Raw genomic sequence first — 21,410 nt, forward strand, 5'->3', positions numbered from 1 at the left:
TTGGCCACAGTTTTTACCCTATGACTAAAATTTTGCATGGCAGTTGCAGCTTTTGCAAATTCACACTTGTTTAATTCCTAGGTTGTAACTGAGAGGAGTTCCCCTTGTCTTGGTGCAAAACATGACCACTAACTTTAAAACCAGCACTAATAGAAAAAAAAAATAGGCCCATAGTCAGTAAATTTATTTATTTCAATTTATAAACAAATTCAATTCAATTTAATTGTACTTTCTATAAAAATATCCCCAGAAAAGTATTTTTAAGAAGTCTTCATCAGCCCCTTCAATAATACTGATAATTCTTTAAGGTTTAGCAGCATTGAAAGCAAGGGTGACACATCAGCATTTAATATACGTATATTAAGAATGAATTTCAGAAACCATTACTGGATGGACAAATAAATAAATAAATAAATATTAGGCATGTGGTCCATGCAGGTTTTACATGCGCTCAGGGAGGAGGCTCTATGACTTATTGATATATCATATTTAATAAAAAGTTATAGCACCAGCTTGTTTTATGAGTCCTTCCCCAGTTTCCGTTTCCCAAAATAGAGCATCCACTGGCTGATGGTTCATGGGGAGCGACAAGCCGTCTGATGAAGGGACATCACACGCACTCTGCCTCCTAAAAATGTCTCCAGCAGACTCTCTTTCTCTCCCTCCCTCTGTCCCTTGGCCGCTCCATCCATTAATGTCTCTCCCCTCCTCTTCAAAACACTTTTTTTCTGCTTCTCTTTCGCACATGCCCCATCTCTCTTCGGTTCTCGCCCTCTGCGCTGCGAGCGCCAGCGGTGATGATAGGACCTCTGCTGGAAAACGCAGTGGTCCTTTGTAGCAGCATGCATAGGGGGAATTACTGCTAGGACTTTACCTATTCAGGTAATAGACTGGACCGCTCTGCCTGCAGGAGCCTTTGTGAATATTACAGGACATGTTGAAAGGACTTGCAGATAGCCCTACAATTGTTCCCTTTGTTTGTTGAAAGTGGCAGTTTGCCCATTCCACATCTGAATGATTTCATTTCTCTTATCCATCGGAAAGGTTTGGCACCAGCTTATAGTATATGGGATATCTAGTTCTGCTTGTTTTGATTAGGATTCTTATAAGCCGTATTTACTGTGCAAAGTACAAAACAACTAACATGAGAAATTTGTCAAGAGCTCTGGAAACCTGCCATAAGGCTCAGAGCTGTTCCGGTTTTAATGCTCATCTTTTTATTGCGTTTTACATAACAACAAGTCATAAAACTAATTGAGTTTGTGAACAACTTTGATTTTGTACTTTCCAAAATTATGTACATTATCCTTTCAGAATAAGATGTAGCTGAAATTACACTGTGTGTTCACACGAGGTCTAACAAATGCTGTGACTGGGCCTTTTTCCTTTTTTTCCTGGTACAGTAGCTGGGAGTCTATGTAATGCAGCTCTGGCTGAGTGATTTTACATGCCAGTTTATTTGTTGAGACCATAAAAGGAGCCATAAATAGGAGCTCTGGTCAGAAACTGAAACAAAGGCCCAAACTATATTTTACTTGTGTTGAAGTTCTAAACTATAGTTTGCAGATCTTTGAATGTAAAATGTCAATTGAGCTTAGAATAAGCTGGTAGAGTTGCTCCACTGTGGTTCGGGACTATCCTTAAAAAGAAAATACACTGGAAGCATGTCTCAGTTAATTAAAATGAGTTGAATTTCTTTAATGTGAGTCTGTTATTTCCTGTACCATGTCTGGGTTATTCAATTATCTCTTATGAAAACGTAATGATTCTGGGAAAACCGGCAAACCAGTAAATCTATACATGTATCCATTAAAACAGCCCGATGCTGCAGGACCCTGGTGCTGTGGGACATTCCTTTCCAGGACTGAGATCTTACATAACACACTGCGATCGACATGATGGCTATAAAAAGAACAGTGTATGTGATCATTTTCAGTGAGAAGCAAAGCAAGGGACAGCGTCAAAATTTCAAGCCTCACATTTTATTTCACAGTTGTTTTTTCGTACCGACATGAGGCTTTGTTTCAAGGATTTTTCATCCTTTTTCTCTCTGCTTCCACCTTCTCACAGCGTGCAGAGTCAGGGTCACTGTGCTAGCTGTCTCTGGCACCCTGCCTGTCAGGTTCAGTTATGGCTGATGGACGGTAGGCCGCAGCAAACCCCACTCAAGTCACTTTCTATCACTGTGGTTCCACTCGCCTCATTTTACCCCACAGCGAAGACATTCAGAGGTCAAAAGACCTGTTCAGTCATCTGTGTTTGGAATGTCTTCACTACTAGCCTGCTACTGTATGTCTTATTCTTTAGAAAGAGAGACATCGTGAAGTTACAGCATCTTTCATTTACAGTCTCAAAACATATTTTAAGGAGTAGTTTGCCATTTTGGGGGGGGGGATTTAAGGTGGATTGATAGTTCAGCAAACACAAGACTTTCACCAAGGAGACCACAGTTTGTGTCTCATGTGAAAGCAAAAGTTAACTTTGACTTATTGTAACTTACATTTGTAAATTAACTCATAAGTAACTTAAATCACATATGTAAAAAACTTAAAGGTATACCACGCAGGATTGGCGGATGATGTTTGTAAACACAAACACACAAAGTAAAAGTAAAAGCCAGCCACAGAATCACTCTCGCTTGGCATTTCACTTCGCTTTATTTGCGTTTTTCGATGCTGCGTCTCTTGGATGTCTTTTTCTTAAAATCTGACATCTGGTCACTACCTTTTTTGTAAAGCCCCGGCCTCACATTTGCACTGTGGTGGCACATGCCCATAAATGTTCCGAACAAAAAAACAAGAACATTTTAAGAAATGACATTTACAGGGGTGAGTTTTTGCAGAAAAATACACCACCACACATTTTACAGTGTGTCATTCGTGATTACTGCAAAGGATTACTTCTGTATGAGTCTATACATAATTTTTCAGAAAAGCCATGCATAGTAAACCTTTTACTGATGTGCGGAACTTAAGTTACGTGACAAACATAGCTATGTTAACTCAAACTATTATCTGTTTTCTACACCTTACCATGTCATTTCGGTGCCAAACTGTGTCACATTTTGGAGTCACTCAGTACGTTAACGTGCACAGTTAAGTCGAGCTACGGTCATAACTCGATTAGGCCATTCAACTGAACAACTGTCCTTGTTCCAGTATACAAGCACCGGGAAAGACTCGATTTACTGATGAAAGTATGCCCGACTCTGCCACAGGAGGTGGTGATATGCCCCCTTTCAGCTAGTTACTCTTGGACCTTCTTCCAGTTGACGTTTATGTCACGTACCACACAAGTTAGCAAGTGGCAAATGGGTTACATGTAGAATGGTTAAAAATTGATATCTTTTCTGCACTGTACATTTTGTACATATGCTACCCTTTACTTTTTAAATTTTTCTTGTTTTGTTTTCTTTCCTTCTTTTTATTTTGTTTTTCCCAGCTTTCCTCCAGGAATTTATGCAGTTTGACTTCCAGGTCAAAGCTGGAAACGGCAAAAAGGAGCATGTGCAGAATGCCTATACCAGTTCAAGTCCAGTTGAGGTGTATACACGAAAGAGTAGCTACCTAAATGCGTCTAGGTGTGTAAATTCGACCAAAAAAATTTGATTTAGTAAGATTTCAGTCGGACTAACATGTTTACATGTCAGTTTTAGTCACACTAATACAATAATTCTGCTTATTCTAACATCATGTAAATGTACTGATAGGCAAATAATCTTTCTATTGTAGGTTTTTGTGTAAGACTATTTCCTGGGGGCAGTAACTTCCTGAATTCTTAACTGATTGCCTGGCAACGACAGTGATGACAAGACTCCAGGCTAGCTATTTCACCATGTTACCACTCTTTGTGCTCAGCTAAACTTAGCACTTGCCAGCTGTACCTTCATATTTACCGAGCAGACATGAGAGTGACATCAGTCTTCTTATCTAACCCTCAGCAAGAGATTGAAAAAGTGTGGAACTTTAAAACTATTCCTTAAAACAATTCAACCTACAACATCTATCCCATAACTTTTTTGTTTTTCCCATAAATGTGTCTCCATTATGCATGCCTCCCACTGCCCATTTCCATATCCAGACCAGAAGTGGCGGTGTGTATCCCCATGTGAGAGGCAGGTGGGTGAGGGCAGGGGGCACTAGCTGAGCCCACCAGGCCCAATCCATCACACAGTGACAGGAGCCATTAGAGCATGGAGGAGCATCTGTGGAGCCCCAGGTAAAAATGTATTGGCTGGGCTGTGTTTCCTTTTACCTCATCTAACACACAGCAAGGGTATGTATGGATGTCATATTTTGTATGCAAGGTCCATAGCTCACATACACCTCGGCATGTAAACATGCACAGCACAGACAAACTGTATATGTTCAGAGGGACCCCCCCCCCCCCCCCCCCCCTCTCTCCTCTGACCTCCCTGAGGTCAGGCCTCAAAGGCCCCACCAGCACTACGACACCTGAGCTCCCAGGTAAACTCTGTCAACTCCGTCACCCTCCAGACACAAACACACGGTATAGCCAGTGACCTTGCGCTAATAGCCGAAGTGTGAACAGAAGACGGGAGGTGTGAAAAGATAAAGTGTGTGAGCTTGACATTCACTAAGGGCCAGCTGGGTCTCGTTCCAGATTTGGAAATCATTTTCCAGCATCTGCGTAGCCGGACACTGGATGCAAACAAAAGCAGACAAATCTCTCAAGTTTCTTTGAAGACATATCTGAGCCCTCATGTACTCAGGAAATCCTGATGGATGTAGGGTGTTGACATGACATCACCAAGATAATTCCTCTTTATCCAGTTTACACCTTCCAAGCATCAGATTTCTAGATTGTGTTTTCAAAGAGTTGTTGAGTGTCAGCCCCTCAGGGACTGTGTCTCATACTGTACCTGCATGTTCACAATTAGTATTGTCTCTCCAGTAAGAAAAAAGAACTCACTGACACTCTCACTGGCTAAAAATGTGGACAAGGAGTGTAGCATTATGTGGGCAGGCCTGTCAAACAAAAGAAGAATGGATCCTCATGACTAAACAAAGCTGCACATCAAAAGAAAAGGAGTGAAATTGTAGTGAAGATGTTTACATTGAATTAGAGGGTATAGTAGTTCTTGTTTTCCCCATCACTCAAGCTTGCATTCAGGCTAATTACACTGTCTTCAATTGTCCAAACATTTATTTTAACACTTAACAAAGAAAGAACACCTCAGTCCTCAGGACAGACAATTTATCGCATTATACTATGGAATAAACATCATGAGATCTCATTAAAAAGCATTCCTTCCTAAACTAAATTAAGCGCTCCAATTGTGTTTCAGTATCTCTTATTGAAAATGAGCCTATTAACTAATGCTGTGCAGGAAACGCTCTCGTAAAAAGCATGCTTTTTCCACATAAATTTGCGGTTATGGGATTGCCAACACTGTTACATTTGAATGCAGTAAACTCATTGCCTGGGAGTAGCTCAATGCATAAGAACACATGGCCATAATAAATGCTTTAATCAGGCACAAAGGCAACTGGAGAATATCACCACTGTAAAGGTCAGCTTGAGTAAACAATTTAATGACAGTTTTTTTCCACTTTTGAAGAAGGCACATGTTTTGGAAAGAAGTAATTAGAGCACACTCTAAGCTGTGGATTTACACTGGCACGTTTATCAGCGCTGTGGGTGCTGGTGGGTTCAACACTAAACATACAGACTAATGAGGGGAGGGAGGGAAAGGAGAGGGGTAATGTTTTTTGAAAGGTGTATAGGAGATTATGGGTCACAGTAAGTTAAATTTCATCTTAGAGGGCAAGTCCATCTGCGTTCTTCTGTGTTTCACAAATGGAAGTTCCCACACTTCAGTTAATAAAAAGCTGTGATGTACCCTCAAAAGTCACACAAAAGCCGCTTTTATGTCTTTACCTTGCAGTCAGACAGTCATTTCCAATGGGAAATTAAAGCTGTTATCGATCCTCTCCTCAAAGCCACCAGACTCCATTGATAGAAATAGTAATTTTACCACACAGCACACGGGAGTAGCTGGCCTACTGCCTACTAAATTGTTTCATTTGTTTGTTGTTGTTTTACTTTCGGAACAAAACTAACATGGTGGTGCCAACAGTATGTGGGATTTTATGTAGCAAAAACATGCAAAAAATACATCAGGTCACGTGAAAAAGTCTTAACAAGGGCTTAGGAAAACAGAGTTTTTGAGACTAAAACATAGACAACTACACAAAATTTTGCTTTTGAACAACACCACTGGAAAGCTGCAGAAAAATATAAAAACCTCAAAAAAATATGGAGTTGCCCTTTAATGCAGGCATACTCTGTAAGAAAGAGATGTTTTGAATGTATTTATTCACATAGCACTCAACCAAAGCACTATGTTTTTCTTAGAAAGGTCATGTGAGCATGCAAAGGTTGCACCAGATCTCTTAATAAAAGCTTTCCCCAAAGTTTGGATGCCAGAAAATTCCAAGAGCTTTGACTCCAGCGTCACCATTTACCTAACGTGTGCTTATTCAATTACTGTCTAAGCACAATTGTTTCTCTCTCCGTCTCTCTTTTCTTTTTAATTCTCTCAGCCCGAAAAGTTCCTGTACCGCTGACATGAACACGAGCAGAAGTAGTCAACTTGTATTAGCTTTCAAAGTGAATGCACTGTATAATATTCAGAGAATCTAGTGGAGATTATAAAGTTGGCTTGCATTTGTCTAATCCCTTTAAGGATTTTGTATTGCCCAGGGACAATTAAATTTGATGAATGGAAGAACTGGATCCTTGTAAGCTCTGAAGCTGACATCACACAGACAAAACCCTCCAATAAGAGACACATGCACAGTATACAAAGTAATTATAGTGTATTCAAACTGACAGTATATTCTGACCTAATTTCAATACAGCATGCTTTCATGTAAGATATTTCTTTGTACATAATTATTTGTCCTTAAAGCAATTGTTTTCTAGGTTTATTTTTACATATGGTTCATTGTAGCCCATGCTTCTCCAGGCCCCGCTATGCAACATATAACCAATAAATCAAGATAATATCCATGCATTACCTCCTTCTCTCTGTTTTGTATGCAGAGTCTACAGTTTAACTCCTGATGAAATGAGTTATGATCCTACATGGAATTACAGTGAAGCTCCTAGTCTCGCCTGCCTACAACCTTCAAACCGCACACAGAAGCCGTAATGACACAAAGGGAGATTTGCAGCAGATATAAAACTCTAATGTAATTGACTGTGCGCCACAATCAGATAAGAAAGCCCATTTCACCATTTCCAACATTAAATGTCAAATGACTGCAGCTAGAGCGGAGAGCTCAGTGATAAAACGCAGCGCTGGCCCAACGAGGCCTGTCAGTCAGGGAGCACACCGGGCTCTTTAGTCCGACTTAAAAATGGGTTTTATATACTCAAACAAGGAGGAAGCTGGCACATGGTGACAGTTACTTTGTCATGCTTTTATGCAATTCCCTCTTATCACAGAACATTAATGTTACAGTGCTGCTTTCCCATTCATACAGCGTGGGTGACCAAGTTTTCAGCACCTGACAGATCTCGAGCCATAACTTGAAGGAGGGAGCTGTATTTATTGTCGCTGTGATTTTCAGCTCTGTACACAACGAATGATCATGCAGGCGGTTGAAGGCTCCACTCACCGTGAGGAATAACTCCCTTTGTTTATCATCAGTCAAAGTGACCGCACTCCCCCACAGAGGGAAGGAGAGACGAATGTGCATGCTGCCGTAGTGGACACAGGAGTCACAACACTCATGCATATGAATCTATGATCACAGAGCAGCAGTACGGGCAGACAAGAAACCTCCCAAGTGAACATGATTGACGTGATGATGACAGTTCTCTGCCTCCTTTTATGTTGTCTGTGGTGCGACTAAATGACACGCTAGGATAATGACAATTGTCAGCTTAAAGCTGCATGTCAGGAATTTGAGCCATATGGAAAAATATGCTGCTTTACAGTCTTTTCTAAACAGAATGAACAGTTTGTTGTTTTCTCGAAAAGCCCCTGACAACCCACGCAGATCCTTGTTTTCTTCCTCAGTGCAAAGCACTGTCAGTTTTCCTCTCTGCTGTGGGAAAGGGATTTTTCTTTTCAGACTCTATCTAGTGTGTTGGTTTATCTGGCCATTACAGTAGTGTTTGTGGCAATTCATTTAAAACTTGCTGAACATGATTTTGGCTATTTTTTTCATATCTAGGTGTGTACTATAGAGTATGGATGGTTGCAATGTTAAAAATACTCACATATACCTGAAGCCTTCTTCATGACTGTTGTACATGACTGCCTCATTCAGGGGTGTTGTCAAGGTTCATTCAGTATTTCACCGTACTAAATACATTTTTAAAATTTTTTTTTTTTTTTTGCAAATGCCTCAGCATTAACAAGTGGTTGCCTTAATTTGAAAAGACAGCTATAGTATGAAAGGGGGTAGAGAGAAGGGATGATATGCAACAAAGGGCCAAGGTTGGAATCAAACCTGCTGCTGCTGTGACAAGTACATAGCCTTTGTACATGGGGCATCCGCTTTACCAGCTGAGCTACTGGGCGCCCCTTTCACAAGTATTTAACCCTTTGAACCCTGAGCAAATTGGTGCGACTTCTTTCAAAAACATAATTAAAAGGATATGAGTAACGTTATATATAGCAGCAAGTTAGTAGATAAAAAAAAAAAAAAAAAAATTAAAACTTTTTTGTAGATTCAAAAATAAAATTCAAAAGCTTAAAAATGCTGATGGAAAAAGGAAAAAAAATGTCATTATTATAAATAAATGTGTGAAATTATGTTACAAAATTATTATATTTTTTTAAAGCACATTTTCCAGGTCATTTCCTTGTTTGCGTGTTTGTTCATTTTATTTTATTCTATTTCTTAAATTAATTTTTAGGTAATTTTCTTGTACATTGTCCAAATTTCTTGCTATATTTGAGTAATGTCTTCTTTTGTTGCTCATTGCCTTCTTCCCATGTTTTGAAAGAAATCCAGCCAATTTGCTCCGGTTTTAAGGGTTTAAATCATTAGCATTGTGCATCATTCATCATTTGAAGTGATGAAATTTTTTGTGACATTGGTTTGACTAGAAACGGCCTTTGTTTTATGATAAATGATGTCATAAGCTGAACAACAGATTGTAGATCTTCGAGGCTTATTTTTTGATATTGAAATTGAACTTGACTTGCAGAAACCTTGGATGTCTTGTCTTGCCTGGACTATTGCAATGCTATTTTAATTGGGAAATCCCCAAAAAATGAAGAGATTTTAGCAGCACTAGCTTTACGTCAATTTTAAAGCCTTATAACCAGTTTACGAGGCTCTGAATGGTTTAGCACATCTATACTTAGTCGACTGCTCCTCCCTCTATTCTCCCGGCTCCTGCCTCATAGAGGTCACTGAACACACTCTTATGTGCCAACAATGAAGGCAGAGAAGTAGAAATAAGTATAAAGATGAACTATGGCCATTTTCAAAATTCATACATGTTTTCCCTGTGGTCTTAAGCAATCGAAAAATATTAGTAAACATGAACAATTCCCCCCCAAATTCAAGAACTAGAGTGCTCAAACTGGAATTTATTATGTTACTGAGTATTCTTTCTGGAGCAGCTCCATAGACAATTAATGATGAAAAACTTCATCAGTGACACTAAGAGCACCAAGGGGAACAATCTGAGTACATTTTCTGTTTCACAACTGAGAACACTACAACAGACTAAAGATAATTTGGGTATAAAAAAAGAAAACAAACCTTCTGCGGGTGCACAAAATAAGGCTCCCATTTCTCGTCTATAGGGCAGCTTCAGACTTTATCTCCAGTTTATGGCTTTGAGAGAGCAGCTCATGATCACAAATATTGATTACACTTTCCTTGGCCATGGAAATAATACATTGCAATTTTTACTTTAAGTGCTGTTGCCCTTTAAATTATTATTGATCAAAATTTGACCACAAACATTCGAAGTGCAAATCGAAAGTGTTAATTCTCTTAAGAAGCATCTTATGACTTTTAATCTTGCTTCTGTGTAGTTTCTTGTTATCTCGCTTATTTTACTGAAATACTCCCTACTCTGTAATTTATTTTTTGCAAATTTTAAAACTTCAATATTCTTCTGTAATTGCACGTAAAGCACTTATGTATGAAAGCTGCCATAGAGTGTTAGTTGCTAATTCAAATCTTATTTTTATGATCACTGAACAGCAACATCGTTACACAAAAACAACACAGCATAAAGGCAAAAACCTTTATCAACAATAGCACTCTGGAATCCAGAAGCTCCGCTGGATGGGCCTTGCTGTACTGTAGCAGAACGCATCTGCCCCAGGAGACGCTGGCCAAGTTAGTTAACCACGATGGCAAGCCATGAAAGGAATCTGTAGGGCTTGCTCCGTGCCAGAAGTGTAACTATCTGCCAGTTCGTGTCTTTTTTTCCTAAAGACAATTGGATCAGCAGGCTTTGTGGATTTTCGATCAAAAACTTGAAAAAGTGTCAGCTATGAGGCATCATCTCCCTTGGCCCTTTTGGCCCTGTTTCCTCTCTAGTCTAGCCATGCCTGACAAGCCATTAGAGGGCCTGTCTGCCTGCGGCAATGGATGGGCCATACTCCAGAGGACACCGGGAGTCAGATAAGGCTTAAATCATGAGAGGACAGCGTGGAGAGGACGGCAGCAGAGGCCCTCACTCTTCCTTTCCAAACTACGCTGAGCAATGAAAGGGAGGGGAGAGATTTGCTCTTCAATTAAACTATTTTCTCTCTTTGTTTCTATCTCCTTGCCGGTCTTTCTTTGTTTCTGCCTCTATTCTTGCTGCCCCCCTAACCCTCCTCATCCGACAGCATATACTTAAGTGTTGTTCTTTGCCGGGGTGTGCCAGAGAGCCACCCTCTCATTGGCTGCTACGGAGCCCTTTTGTTACATTAGTGCACACGTCTTGTTGAATTTGTTATGACGGGTTGAGAGTTGTGGATGTCACATTGACTAGACAGCAAACAGTAAATACTTGTGACAGGAGCTGTTAAGGGAAAAAATAGCTGAATGCTTCAAAAGCGACAAGACAATATAACATGGACATTACTTTTTCTTATCTCAGCTATTTCTTTTGAAAAACGTTTTTCATTTTCTTGTCTTGCCCTTGCAGTGTGCAACGTGAGTATACAAGCAAAAGCAGGCACACGCATACTCGAACACACTCATCCTTTTACTTCTAACTTTGTGAGGACCCTCATTTACGCAATGCATTTTCTAGAACCTTACCCTAAACTTAATCATCAAAACAAAACACCCAACCCAAACTCTAATCCAAATGTAATTGTAACCTGAATGTTGAAAGCAAGTCTTAACCCTCAAACAGGCCTTTACAGAAGAGAGAACAAGCCAAAATGTCTTCACTTTCAAAAATGTCCTCGCTCTGTTGCTAAAATATGTTTCAGGGTCCTTGCTATCTAGCATGTACAACTACACACCCACATACACACTCATTCATTTATAGTATGCACAAAAGCAAAAGAGGAAAACCCAAAGACACAAAGTAATTTGTTCCAATCCTGATGTGTAACATGTGGCAAACAGCTCACTTTTCATAATTACGTCTTATAAAGAGATCTAAATGATAAACAATAATGGGTCGATAAGTAGTTAGCTGCACACTCTCATGCAGGGCTTAGTTTAATTGACTTCTTATTGGTTAAACTGGATCTTAATTATGTTTTCAAGAATTTAGTTGTTTCGTCAGATGACAAAAGCAATGTGTGTAACTGTTTAAGGTGGAGCTACAAGAAGGGACAGATCACATCATGAATTTTAGTTTTTGTAGGTTTGCCCATCAGAGGGAGTTCATACCTGGGGCTGAAAGGTTAAATATTATAATTTAAATTTCAGCAATAAAACTTACCCTACTAATTACTGTAATGATTTTTCATTACCATAATCATTCCTCTCAGATTACCTATCAATACATGCATCAATAAATATAAATGGGTACATCTGTAAAATAGCAGTGGTGATTGGGCTTTTTGTACAGACACAGAAAAATGATCCTGTTTGCTTTCCTTTCCCAACATGTGTTTCCTTGCATTTAATGGGAAACACAACAATCTGACCTGAATGACACAGCTGTGCATACACTCGCAAATGTTTTTCAAATTATATTGTGCGGAAAAGCAAACAAAAGCACACATATAGTGCACATACACAGGCACACACACCTAGATACATCAACTTTCAAATGCTGTTTGCCAGATTCTTGTGAGTCAGGGAGCGGGTGCAGGAAATCAGATACATGTGAAAAAGCAGCAGCACTGCACAAACTGTTTACCTTGTAGAGGAGCATGATGACCTGTCGCAACTTGAGCTTGTGGAAAACACACACGTCGTACAGCGCTGATACGGCCAGGACCGTAACTCCAAGCTCCTTCCACAGCATGCTGCAAGCCGCACAGCCAAGGCTACCCAGGAACCAGGCCATGAGCCGCCAGGGCCCGGCATGGCCCCGCAGCTTGCAGTGACGCATGTAGCACAGCAGGGACAGCAGGAAGAAAAGGGCGGCGCCTTCATCAGCCCGGCCCACGACGCCCGCCACCGCTTCAGTGTGGATAGGGTGAGAAGCAAAGAGCAGGCCGGCCAGCAGGCTCCACAGGCCTCCTCCGAGCAGCAGGCGAGCCAGGGAGGTAAACAGGCCTGTCACAGCTCCATGAAGGGCCACGTTAACCAGGTGATAACCCCAGGGCTCCAGCCCACCCACAGCATGGTTGAGGCGGAAGGAGAGGGTGCAGAGGGGGCGGTAAGACTTATGGCTGCCACTGTGTGTAAGTAGGGTGCCCCAGAAGTCATCATAAAAGATATTTGTCCAGGGGGTCTCTGGGAGCAGGTCCTGATTAGTCTTGATTGCACGGCTGCAAAGAGAACAGAAAAGGTTAGAAAAAAAACCCAAAAAACATGATGTATATACTGTAGAAGGAACGATCAAATCAATATTTGATACTGTACTTAATGTGGACATTTTTGTCAATTCAATTAATGTCACACTGCTTCACTGCCTGACCACTTTCCGCCCTGCCACATTCAATAAAAGTACTATGTCTGAACCCAGCGTTTATGGTATACAGTATTCTACTGGCAATGCACTTTTCTGAGGAGGATGTACAGCTATTCTTTACCATTGCGGACTAAGCAGAAAATATAGGTTGTCATGAGGTGAAACTTTGCATTTACTTACAGCTTTACCCAGAGAGAGAGTGCGGTCATGTGGCATTCACAAACAGAAAATCAGAGGGCGAGTTTCAAGCTCTGGGCAGCTTTGCCACCACAGCCACAGCTCTTACAGCTCTTACAGCTGTGGACTCGGGGGATTAAGCAAGAGATCCACGCCCTTTAACCACAAACAAATATGGGCACGCAGTAGGGGAACGCCATGTTGGCAAAATGCAGCTCGGAGAGAAGGCAACCCGTGGTGACAATAGACACCGTAGCTCAGAGTTTGTGAAGATGCAGCAAAACAAAGAGGAGTAACCATGGTTGAAAACATTTCTGAAAAACAAATGTGCACTTTCAACCTGCCTTGGCAGGCATGGTCCCTAAGCAAGGGGCCAGTGTGGCCTCCCCTCTGTCAGGGATGAACCTTCGTGGCCTAACCTAATGCTGCTACATCAGCCACAAGCTGTGCGTGTCAGTGGCTGAGTAGGATGGCCAGCAGGGGTCAAGGGAGGGTAAAAAGGGAAGGCACGTTTCTCCCTACAGGAGCTGTTAAATGTAAAATGTTTTTTCCATCTTTTCTGCAATGTTCTGAGGTGTCTGACAGAGTGCTCTGCTGCATTCAGCTTGGGACACGGGGGCACTGATGATTTAAAGGCAACAGAACGAGCCTCCACAGAGACACGGTGGATGACAATAGCGGAACAGAGGTATTCTAATTAAAGGTGTGATTGATGGGACATAACGCGTGATAACACAACAAGAGCACCAGGTTACAATGTGTTGTCACCACAGTCACAATTAACACAGTCAGTTCAAGAAGATGGGTGGAGGAAAGGTGGAAAAGAGAAACAGACAGAAGAGGGAATAACTGCTTATTTTTATCGATGAGTAAAATAAACAAAAAGGTGAGAGAAGTGGAACAGAAAACAGTAGACTCAAGAGTAATGAACTGCCTGCAAAGCCGTTCTGAAGCTCTTAAGCATGACGCTGTACCTTTGCAACTAACGCCTCTCAATACCCGAAAGCTCATGGAGAGATTGGTGTGGCGCAGCAGGGACTGCAGCATTCATCAAATCACAAATTGAATCCTCTCTCTCTCTGAGAAAGGTGAGCAGAAATATCCATCTTATGATGGATCTAAGGGAAATAAATACTACCTGGTCTCAGGATGTTGAAAGAGGTATAGAAATAATCAGCTGGGATATAATAGAAATGCCTCAGTTGTCAGCGCACAGATGATTGGGTTTCTTTAGCTTCTCTAGTCAGACCGACAGAGGCTCAAGCCCTCCAACGGCTGGCTTAAGACTCCCAACTCTCCACTTCATGACTCAGATATGCCAGTTTATTTTCTCTGGCCCATTTGTCAAGCAAGATCTTCATTCTGCTGCAAGATGCTCACATAAGAGGCATTATGGTTCAATTACATCTCAAAGCCGTTTTGGAGACAAGTGCGCTCTTTTTCCACTGCACAGTGCGGTGGAGCCAGCAAGGCCAGATACATTATATATTGCCTCAAAACCACACCAGATTTTTCTGGCAGCAAAGCACACAGACAAAAGCCAGTGCCACTCACTCTGAAACCCACCGCGTTTATGGCCCTGGCTTCCTGAGTCGTCCAGCGTTGAGGTTCACCTCTCAGATCATCTCCTGCTTATAGAAGCAGGCGGGCACCTAACGCACCACGTTTGAAAAGGAGAAAATCGAGGAACAAAGACAAAGAATGGGGGTGTAACCTCTTAACCCGCTCCGCAACAACTATTCTGAGTGGATGTATGTGAAACACCCACGGTTGAATTAACACATTTGCATTATAGTACAAGTCATGGGCAGTCTACCCAATCTATGCCAAATCATTAATCCACTGCAGGTCTACATCGTCATCAGATCCTCGATCAGCCATAACAGGCCAGCTGGAGAGGCTGATTGAGTTTCTGCGGCTGGTTGTGCCCATTCCTCAGTAGAGCTGGAGGCCGGGAGGACCTCTCTGTGCACTGAAAAAAACGTTTTCCACCCGGGAGCACATTCCTCCCACCGACCGCGCACGACTCCCAAAGGAACCAGGGGATCGTGTGGCCACTAACAAGAGGAGCCCCTGAAGAATTTTTCTACCTCCAATTACTCTGTCTGGATCATGCACCTCTTGCTGCCAGCCTCAGTTCCCCCACAACTTGTCTGGATCTCATACTGTCACTGACTTTTCAGAAAATCTGCAAAAGGAAATGCAAATTCTCACTAATTCTCCAGTCAGGTGCCACTACAAAAGAAGGCACAATGAGATGACATAATTAAGAGAGTGCCAGTCAAACCTCAAAGGAAAGAAAACAATGGATACGTATAATAACAGAGAGCACACTGGCCAATAGAAATACAGAGTTTTGAACATCTAATATTACAGCTATGTGCTCTTGGAGTTTTGGTATCTGCCCAGTTTGCATAAGTGTGTTAAAGCGATCCAGAGATGACAAAGATTGCTTGTAGTGGCACTACCGTTTCTAAATCCATCCAAGCAAAAAAATAAAACAAAAATAATTTTAGCAAAATTTATCAACAGTCAACCCTGCAATATCGATGTTGAGGTATTTGGACAGAATTATCATGATATTTGATTTTCTCCATATCGGCCAGCCCTAATGGAAAGACACCTTATGTGGACTAAAACAAGGGGTGCACTGAAAGTTTAATTACTGTTAGAATTTCTTATGTGAGCAAAGTCTTTATTATTTGAGGAAAGGCTTACTTACTTATGTAAATACAATACAGAAAACGCAAGGGGGGTAATGCTGTTATGCAAGCTTTCTGTGCCTATGCATTATACTGTTCACAATGCCACTAATTAGAATAACTGTTCTGAACTCAGAGACCCGACAAATGTTAACAGCACTTTCTCAACTGAGTAAGAAAAGTATTACATGACATCACCAAAACAACGATGTGTGATCCCACTGAGGAGAAACAACAAAAGCAACATGATGTCTGTTGTTCATTTCAAAGACCTGACTAATTCTTCTCACAGCTTCACAAAAAAGATCACTTTCAATCTGACACTTTAGAAAGCACACACAGAACAATGAAAACAGCCAGTTTCTTCTACAGTGCAGTGACTGTTCCCAGTCTGTCTAAAAGCTGTCAAATGTGTGAATTATTCTTTGTTCAGGATTAAGTTATTGTTTTTTAACACAAAAATTGCCTTGCCCCCGAAAGGGCCTAGCTTTTCTACTCTGCTATGAAATTTAGCATTTGCATAAATGAACATCTAATCAAGGACAATTGCTTACACAGAGCTGTAGACCATGTAATTATGAACCCAGAGTAAAACAGTTTTCTATGTGGGCGTACCACAAACCCTTTTTTGCTGAGTTCAAAAGCATTTCCATGAAAAATGCTCCTGCTATCTCCTTAGCTGAGAAATAATCATGTGAGAGCTAACCTCTTTACCCCTGGAACAGTTTCACTTATAATGCACCCGCTAGAAGAAGGAGAAAAATACAATGACTACAGGATCCCACGGAAAGAGGCTATCTGAAGATTGATTGGAGTCTAAGCGGCGGGCGCACACACAGGAGATGAGGCTGGATATTAGAAAGGAGATTGAAAACCAAGGACATGTCATCAGGATTTTCCCTTTACAACTACTCAATGAATTTGAGATGAAGCTGTGGGTGAAATGTAGCACGATGACCACAATAAAACCTTTTGAAAATCCTTCAAAGCCTGAAGGAAAAGTACATAAAAATAGGCAAAGTATTCTCACCATTGCATATGCTGTGGCATCTGTCCCCAAATCACACATTGGATGTGAGAGACACTTACGGCTGAAAATATCGAAGCTCACTGAAGGGCGTTCAACAAGTACACTGGGTGACAACAGTACAGACTGAGTTGCTTGGTTTAATGTTGACTAAGGAGAGAGTCGGCCCTTTAAAATACAAGGCAAATAAAGATTTCCATTTGCGACAGCATGTGCAAAGAGCATCAACTCTGGTGGGAATTTGGAGAAAGTGATCGAAGGTCTGCCAACTATATGTCATCACCCTGCTTCAATATCTGAAAGAGGCACAGTGGTATTTTTAGACTGCCCACAGAGACATCAGGGTAGCCCGCTCAGTGTTTCCGGCAAGCTCTTTTGTCTTATGTTTCTTCCCATGGGCATGCTAGCAGGTCATTAATGGCATACCTCCACTGCACTTACGGTACCTAATATAAAAAAAATATCCCTGCAGTGCATATTCACTTGGTTTTCTTAACTAAAATGTTGTATTACTATGGAAGAAATTAAAAGTGCTTCCTTAAAGGTCCCATATTATAAAATGTCAAATTTCCATGTCTTCTATGATACAAAGCAAGTATAGCTACTACAAAAATATTGCGAAAGTATTAAAACACTCAGTCCATAGAGAATACAAACAGTCCTTATATTCAGAAACTGTGGCTTGAAACGAGCTGTCAGGACTTTCATGAAGTTGTGATGTCACTATTGTATGCACCGTTATGAACTTGAGCCATTGCCTAATCTAAATTGGTCCTTTTGTATTACCTAACCTAATGCTGATTCCTTGCCATGCAATTACAGTGGAATGAATGAATCAAAGTGTATATTTATAATATCGTCTAGGTTGAAAAAGTACATCAAATCAAATAGTGCTGAGCATTGCCTCATTTAATTAGTTTTTAGCCACCAAAAAGGCCCACCAAAGAAATCTACATCAGTATAAAGTGTATGCTATAATTAAAATATTTTCACACTTTACCATGGCCTCAGACAGTGAGGGACCACAGCTGTTATATCAAAGCTTCAAGGCTTCATTGACAAAAACAGTTTACTAGAGCACGGGAGTTGCTGGTCTGCCTCAGCCTTGATTGGTTAGTGTGTAAGGTACAGCGGTGAAAATATTTTTTTGAAGGTGGTACTATGCTGGCAGATTTGGTTTATCAAAGATGTTATCAAAGCAACACAGTAGATAAAATAAGCAGAGCAGAAATGTCAGGCAGGTCGGATCAACATGTTTAACAATACAGTATATCTTTAAACGTTACAATTGTAGTTGAAAATGAAAACATAAAGTTTGCCAATTTACATATCTACACTTTTGAAATAAACTGCCAGTTGTCTACCCGGAAGTGATCCTGTTAGAGCAACGTCAGTGTGATTCAGTCTTTTAAAGACAAAAATGCAGTTACAGTCATTTCCCCAGTTGCAATAGTGTGTAGAGATGCCGGAAGTGCAGATATGTAAGACCTGGAAACAATGACCAGAGCAGACTGGCCTTTTTTGGGAGGAAAGCTTAAAGAGACAAGCACGAAAACAGAGCGTTTCAGACAGAGGGTGAATATATTTAGGCAGTGTGAAAAAAATAATATGCTTTTTGAGGATTAAAGCATGTAAACATGTTTTTGTATGAACCCAAAATACAAGCATGAACCTGAAAATTAGCATGATATAGGACCTTTAACATGACTGTAATAGCCTATTTAACGAAATATTTACACTCTCAACTGTTCTCATGAATTAAAGATAAATAATGTCCGATGTTGTGCCTTTAGGGTGCTGTAATTAATGACTTCAGTGGCATCAAAAAAGCAATCCAATTCTCAATAAGCTCATTTGAATAAATCAATTATTAATGCAAAGGGTGATGGAGATGAAATGCACAAAGATGGGGAAAAACAATTTTCCAAATGAGAGGGGAAAATGACTATTTTGGGGCATAAAACAAATAGCTTTCTAAAGCATCGAGATATAAATGAGTACTGCCAACCATCAGTAATGGATGCCAAACAAGATAAAGTGTAACCAAGCATTAACATTTTAAAAGTAGCTCATCCAACGAGGGAAAAAAAAGCACCTGAGTCCTGTTCAACATGAAGGAAAAAGTCCAAATTTGTTTTGGCCCAATCTCCAGTTTTGTATCTCCAGGCTAGAAGGTAATTAATAACTCCAGTATCACAATGTCACTGAATGTTTTGATATTTTAGCTTGAACAAGAGGGCAGCGCAGTGAATGAAAGATGAGGAAGGCTACAGCAGACAAACAGAGAAAGCAGTTGTGGGGCCGTACACTGCAGCCAACACACCACCACAGAGGCCGCCGTAAAATCCCTATTGTGAACAATGAATGGCTGCTTTCTTCCTTTTGACATATGTGATTAGTAAGCCCATAATAAAAGCTCTTAATAAAAGAAAACAGCCTCAGGGAGTGTTGAAGAGCACACAAAAACCAGTTTTTATATTACTTTTTTTTCACTTAGGCTTTTTTCTTAATTCATGCTATTCCATTTTAATTTATTGAGCTGAAAATAACCTTTATAACAACCTCTAACATTTATCTTCATCTTTTTTCCCTCATCAAACAACCCAGTATTATGATTATGTACAGCACCAGAAAAAGAAAAATCCCCATTTTTTTTCACCATTCCAATGAAGCTGAGGTTGTTACACTATTAGCCCTGGCTGTGGACACCTGATGCCTCCCCTCCATCATTGTAATTGATGAAAGGGCAGTGAGAAAAGATGGATGACATAGAGGTGATGGACAATCAGGATAAAGGTCATTAATTAGGGGTGGATCTGGGCTGAATCTGCTCTGTACTTCTGATGGAACATGTCCTCCTTTCAGTATTCTTCATTATCACTTTGTGCATTATATAGCTGATTCTTTTGAGTGTGTAGTAGGTTTTCTTTCCCTCGACCCCTTCACTATTTAAAGTCGCTAATAGTTTGGACCGGTCATGGTTAATGTTTAATTGGTTAATTTTGCTTCTCATCAGTTACTGCACTAAACACCAGCCAGGTCTGATGGGAGCTAGTAAGCCAGCAGTGCTTGTCCTTTGGCAATTACTGCTAATAGCACTGTCCAGACCAAACAGCAGGGCTGTCGAAACATTGTGCCCACCTTCTGGTCTCCTGTAAGCGTGCCCCGGGGGGTAACTAAGCAGCTCAATTTTGAGTCAAAGAAAACTCTTTACCATTGTAAACTATGTTATCACTGTTAGCTCCGTTAGCACCGTGCACCAAGCACCTATAGGGCATGCAGGAGGGGTGGTGGATGGGTCCAACAAACCCTGGACTTTCAAGCAGGAGTTCCGTGTTCATTTCTTGTCTGAATGTGATGTTTCTTTCCACACGTTACAGTATGTGCCTCCTTCCCCTAAACCCAACCATCCATGCCAGTATGCATGTTTGTTGATGCCCTGGCATTAGTTGGTATGAGCTTTTGTTGCCTAAACATAACCACGGGCAGTGTAATCCCACAATGTACTTGTGTTGACATCACAGTGGCGGCATCCTGGTATGTAAAGAGCAGATGTGAAAGATACCTGGAGCATAATATGTAGATAAGGAAATCCACTGCTAAATGGCAATATGTGATGACTTGGGATGGGTATGTGTTGGTGGTGCACAGTGCAGAGCACCCTGGGCTAATGTTAGTTAACTAGTGGATACTGATGGTTGGGCAGTGGGCAATTTGTTTCCATCCTCACAGAAAATACAATAAAAGGCAAGACATTTACATCACAAAACATTAATTTCGCAATCTCTAAATATATAATGCTTTAAAATGCAGCCCCAAAGCTCACTGAGGCAGTTGAGCTAAAAAGAAAGTCTTCTTGAATTTCATGTCATTTTGCATTTTTTTTCTTAACCAGTTAGTTACTGTTTAAGGAGTGTCAGGTCGGCAGGCTATCATTACAACACAGTATGATGTGGTGCGACATGGTGCCGATTTCTTCAAGTTGAAATGTATCCATTCAATAGAGATCTTTAAAAAAAAACCAAATACACTATCTATAGCATCAAGCTTTGCAAAAAGTGTAGAGTGTGTGCTTTTGTAACATTCTTTATGATACTGCAAACCTGCTTGAATATACGATGCACAAAAAGGGATCTCACTAAATGCCCACTAAAAAGGATCAAAGTGTTTTTCACAGCGCAACATGCAACAGTGTGTCCAATTCATTCAGCAGCAAGTGGAATAAGTCTTTCCCTAAAGGGAGGGTATTTGCATTGCTCCACTGGCACAATCATACACACTCGCTCCATTACATGGCACAGTAGACAAGCAAACACTGGGACACTGAGACGCTAAGTCTGGAGCAGGGCAGGCTCATCCAGAAACGCAGTGTGTTTTAGCTCACTGAATGCCCATGCCTGCTGTCTAGCATCCCTGATCAGCCCTTTGTGCAGTACGGGATGGGCACAGTAGGGCACGACCTGAATGCT

The 21,410-nt window shown here is 40.9% G+C and overlaps 1 protein-coding gene across 1 annotated transcript in view; it reads right to left on the minus strand.

Moving 5' to 3' along the window:
• The window catches only part of tmtc2b (transmembrane O-mannosyltransferase targeting cadherins 2b), a 117,047-nt gene that overhangs the window by 54,685 nt on the left and 40,952 nt on the right, over positions 1–21,410 (minus strand). The window contains exon 2 of the mRNA XM_042495971.1: positions 12,316–12,892. Coding sequence (XP_042351905.1) covers positions 12,316–12,892 — 577 coding nt within the window. The remainder of the gene's footprint in view (positions 1–12,315; positions 12,893–21,410) is intronic.

This window comes from Plectropomus leopardus, chromosome 11 (assembly GCF_008729295.1).
Source record: "Plectropomus leopardus isolate mb chromosome 11, YSFRI_Pleo_2.0, whole genome shotgun sequence".
NCBI lineage: Eukaryota > Metazoa > Chordata > Actinopteri > Perciformes > Serranidae > Plectropomus > Plectropomus leopardus.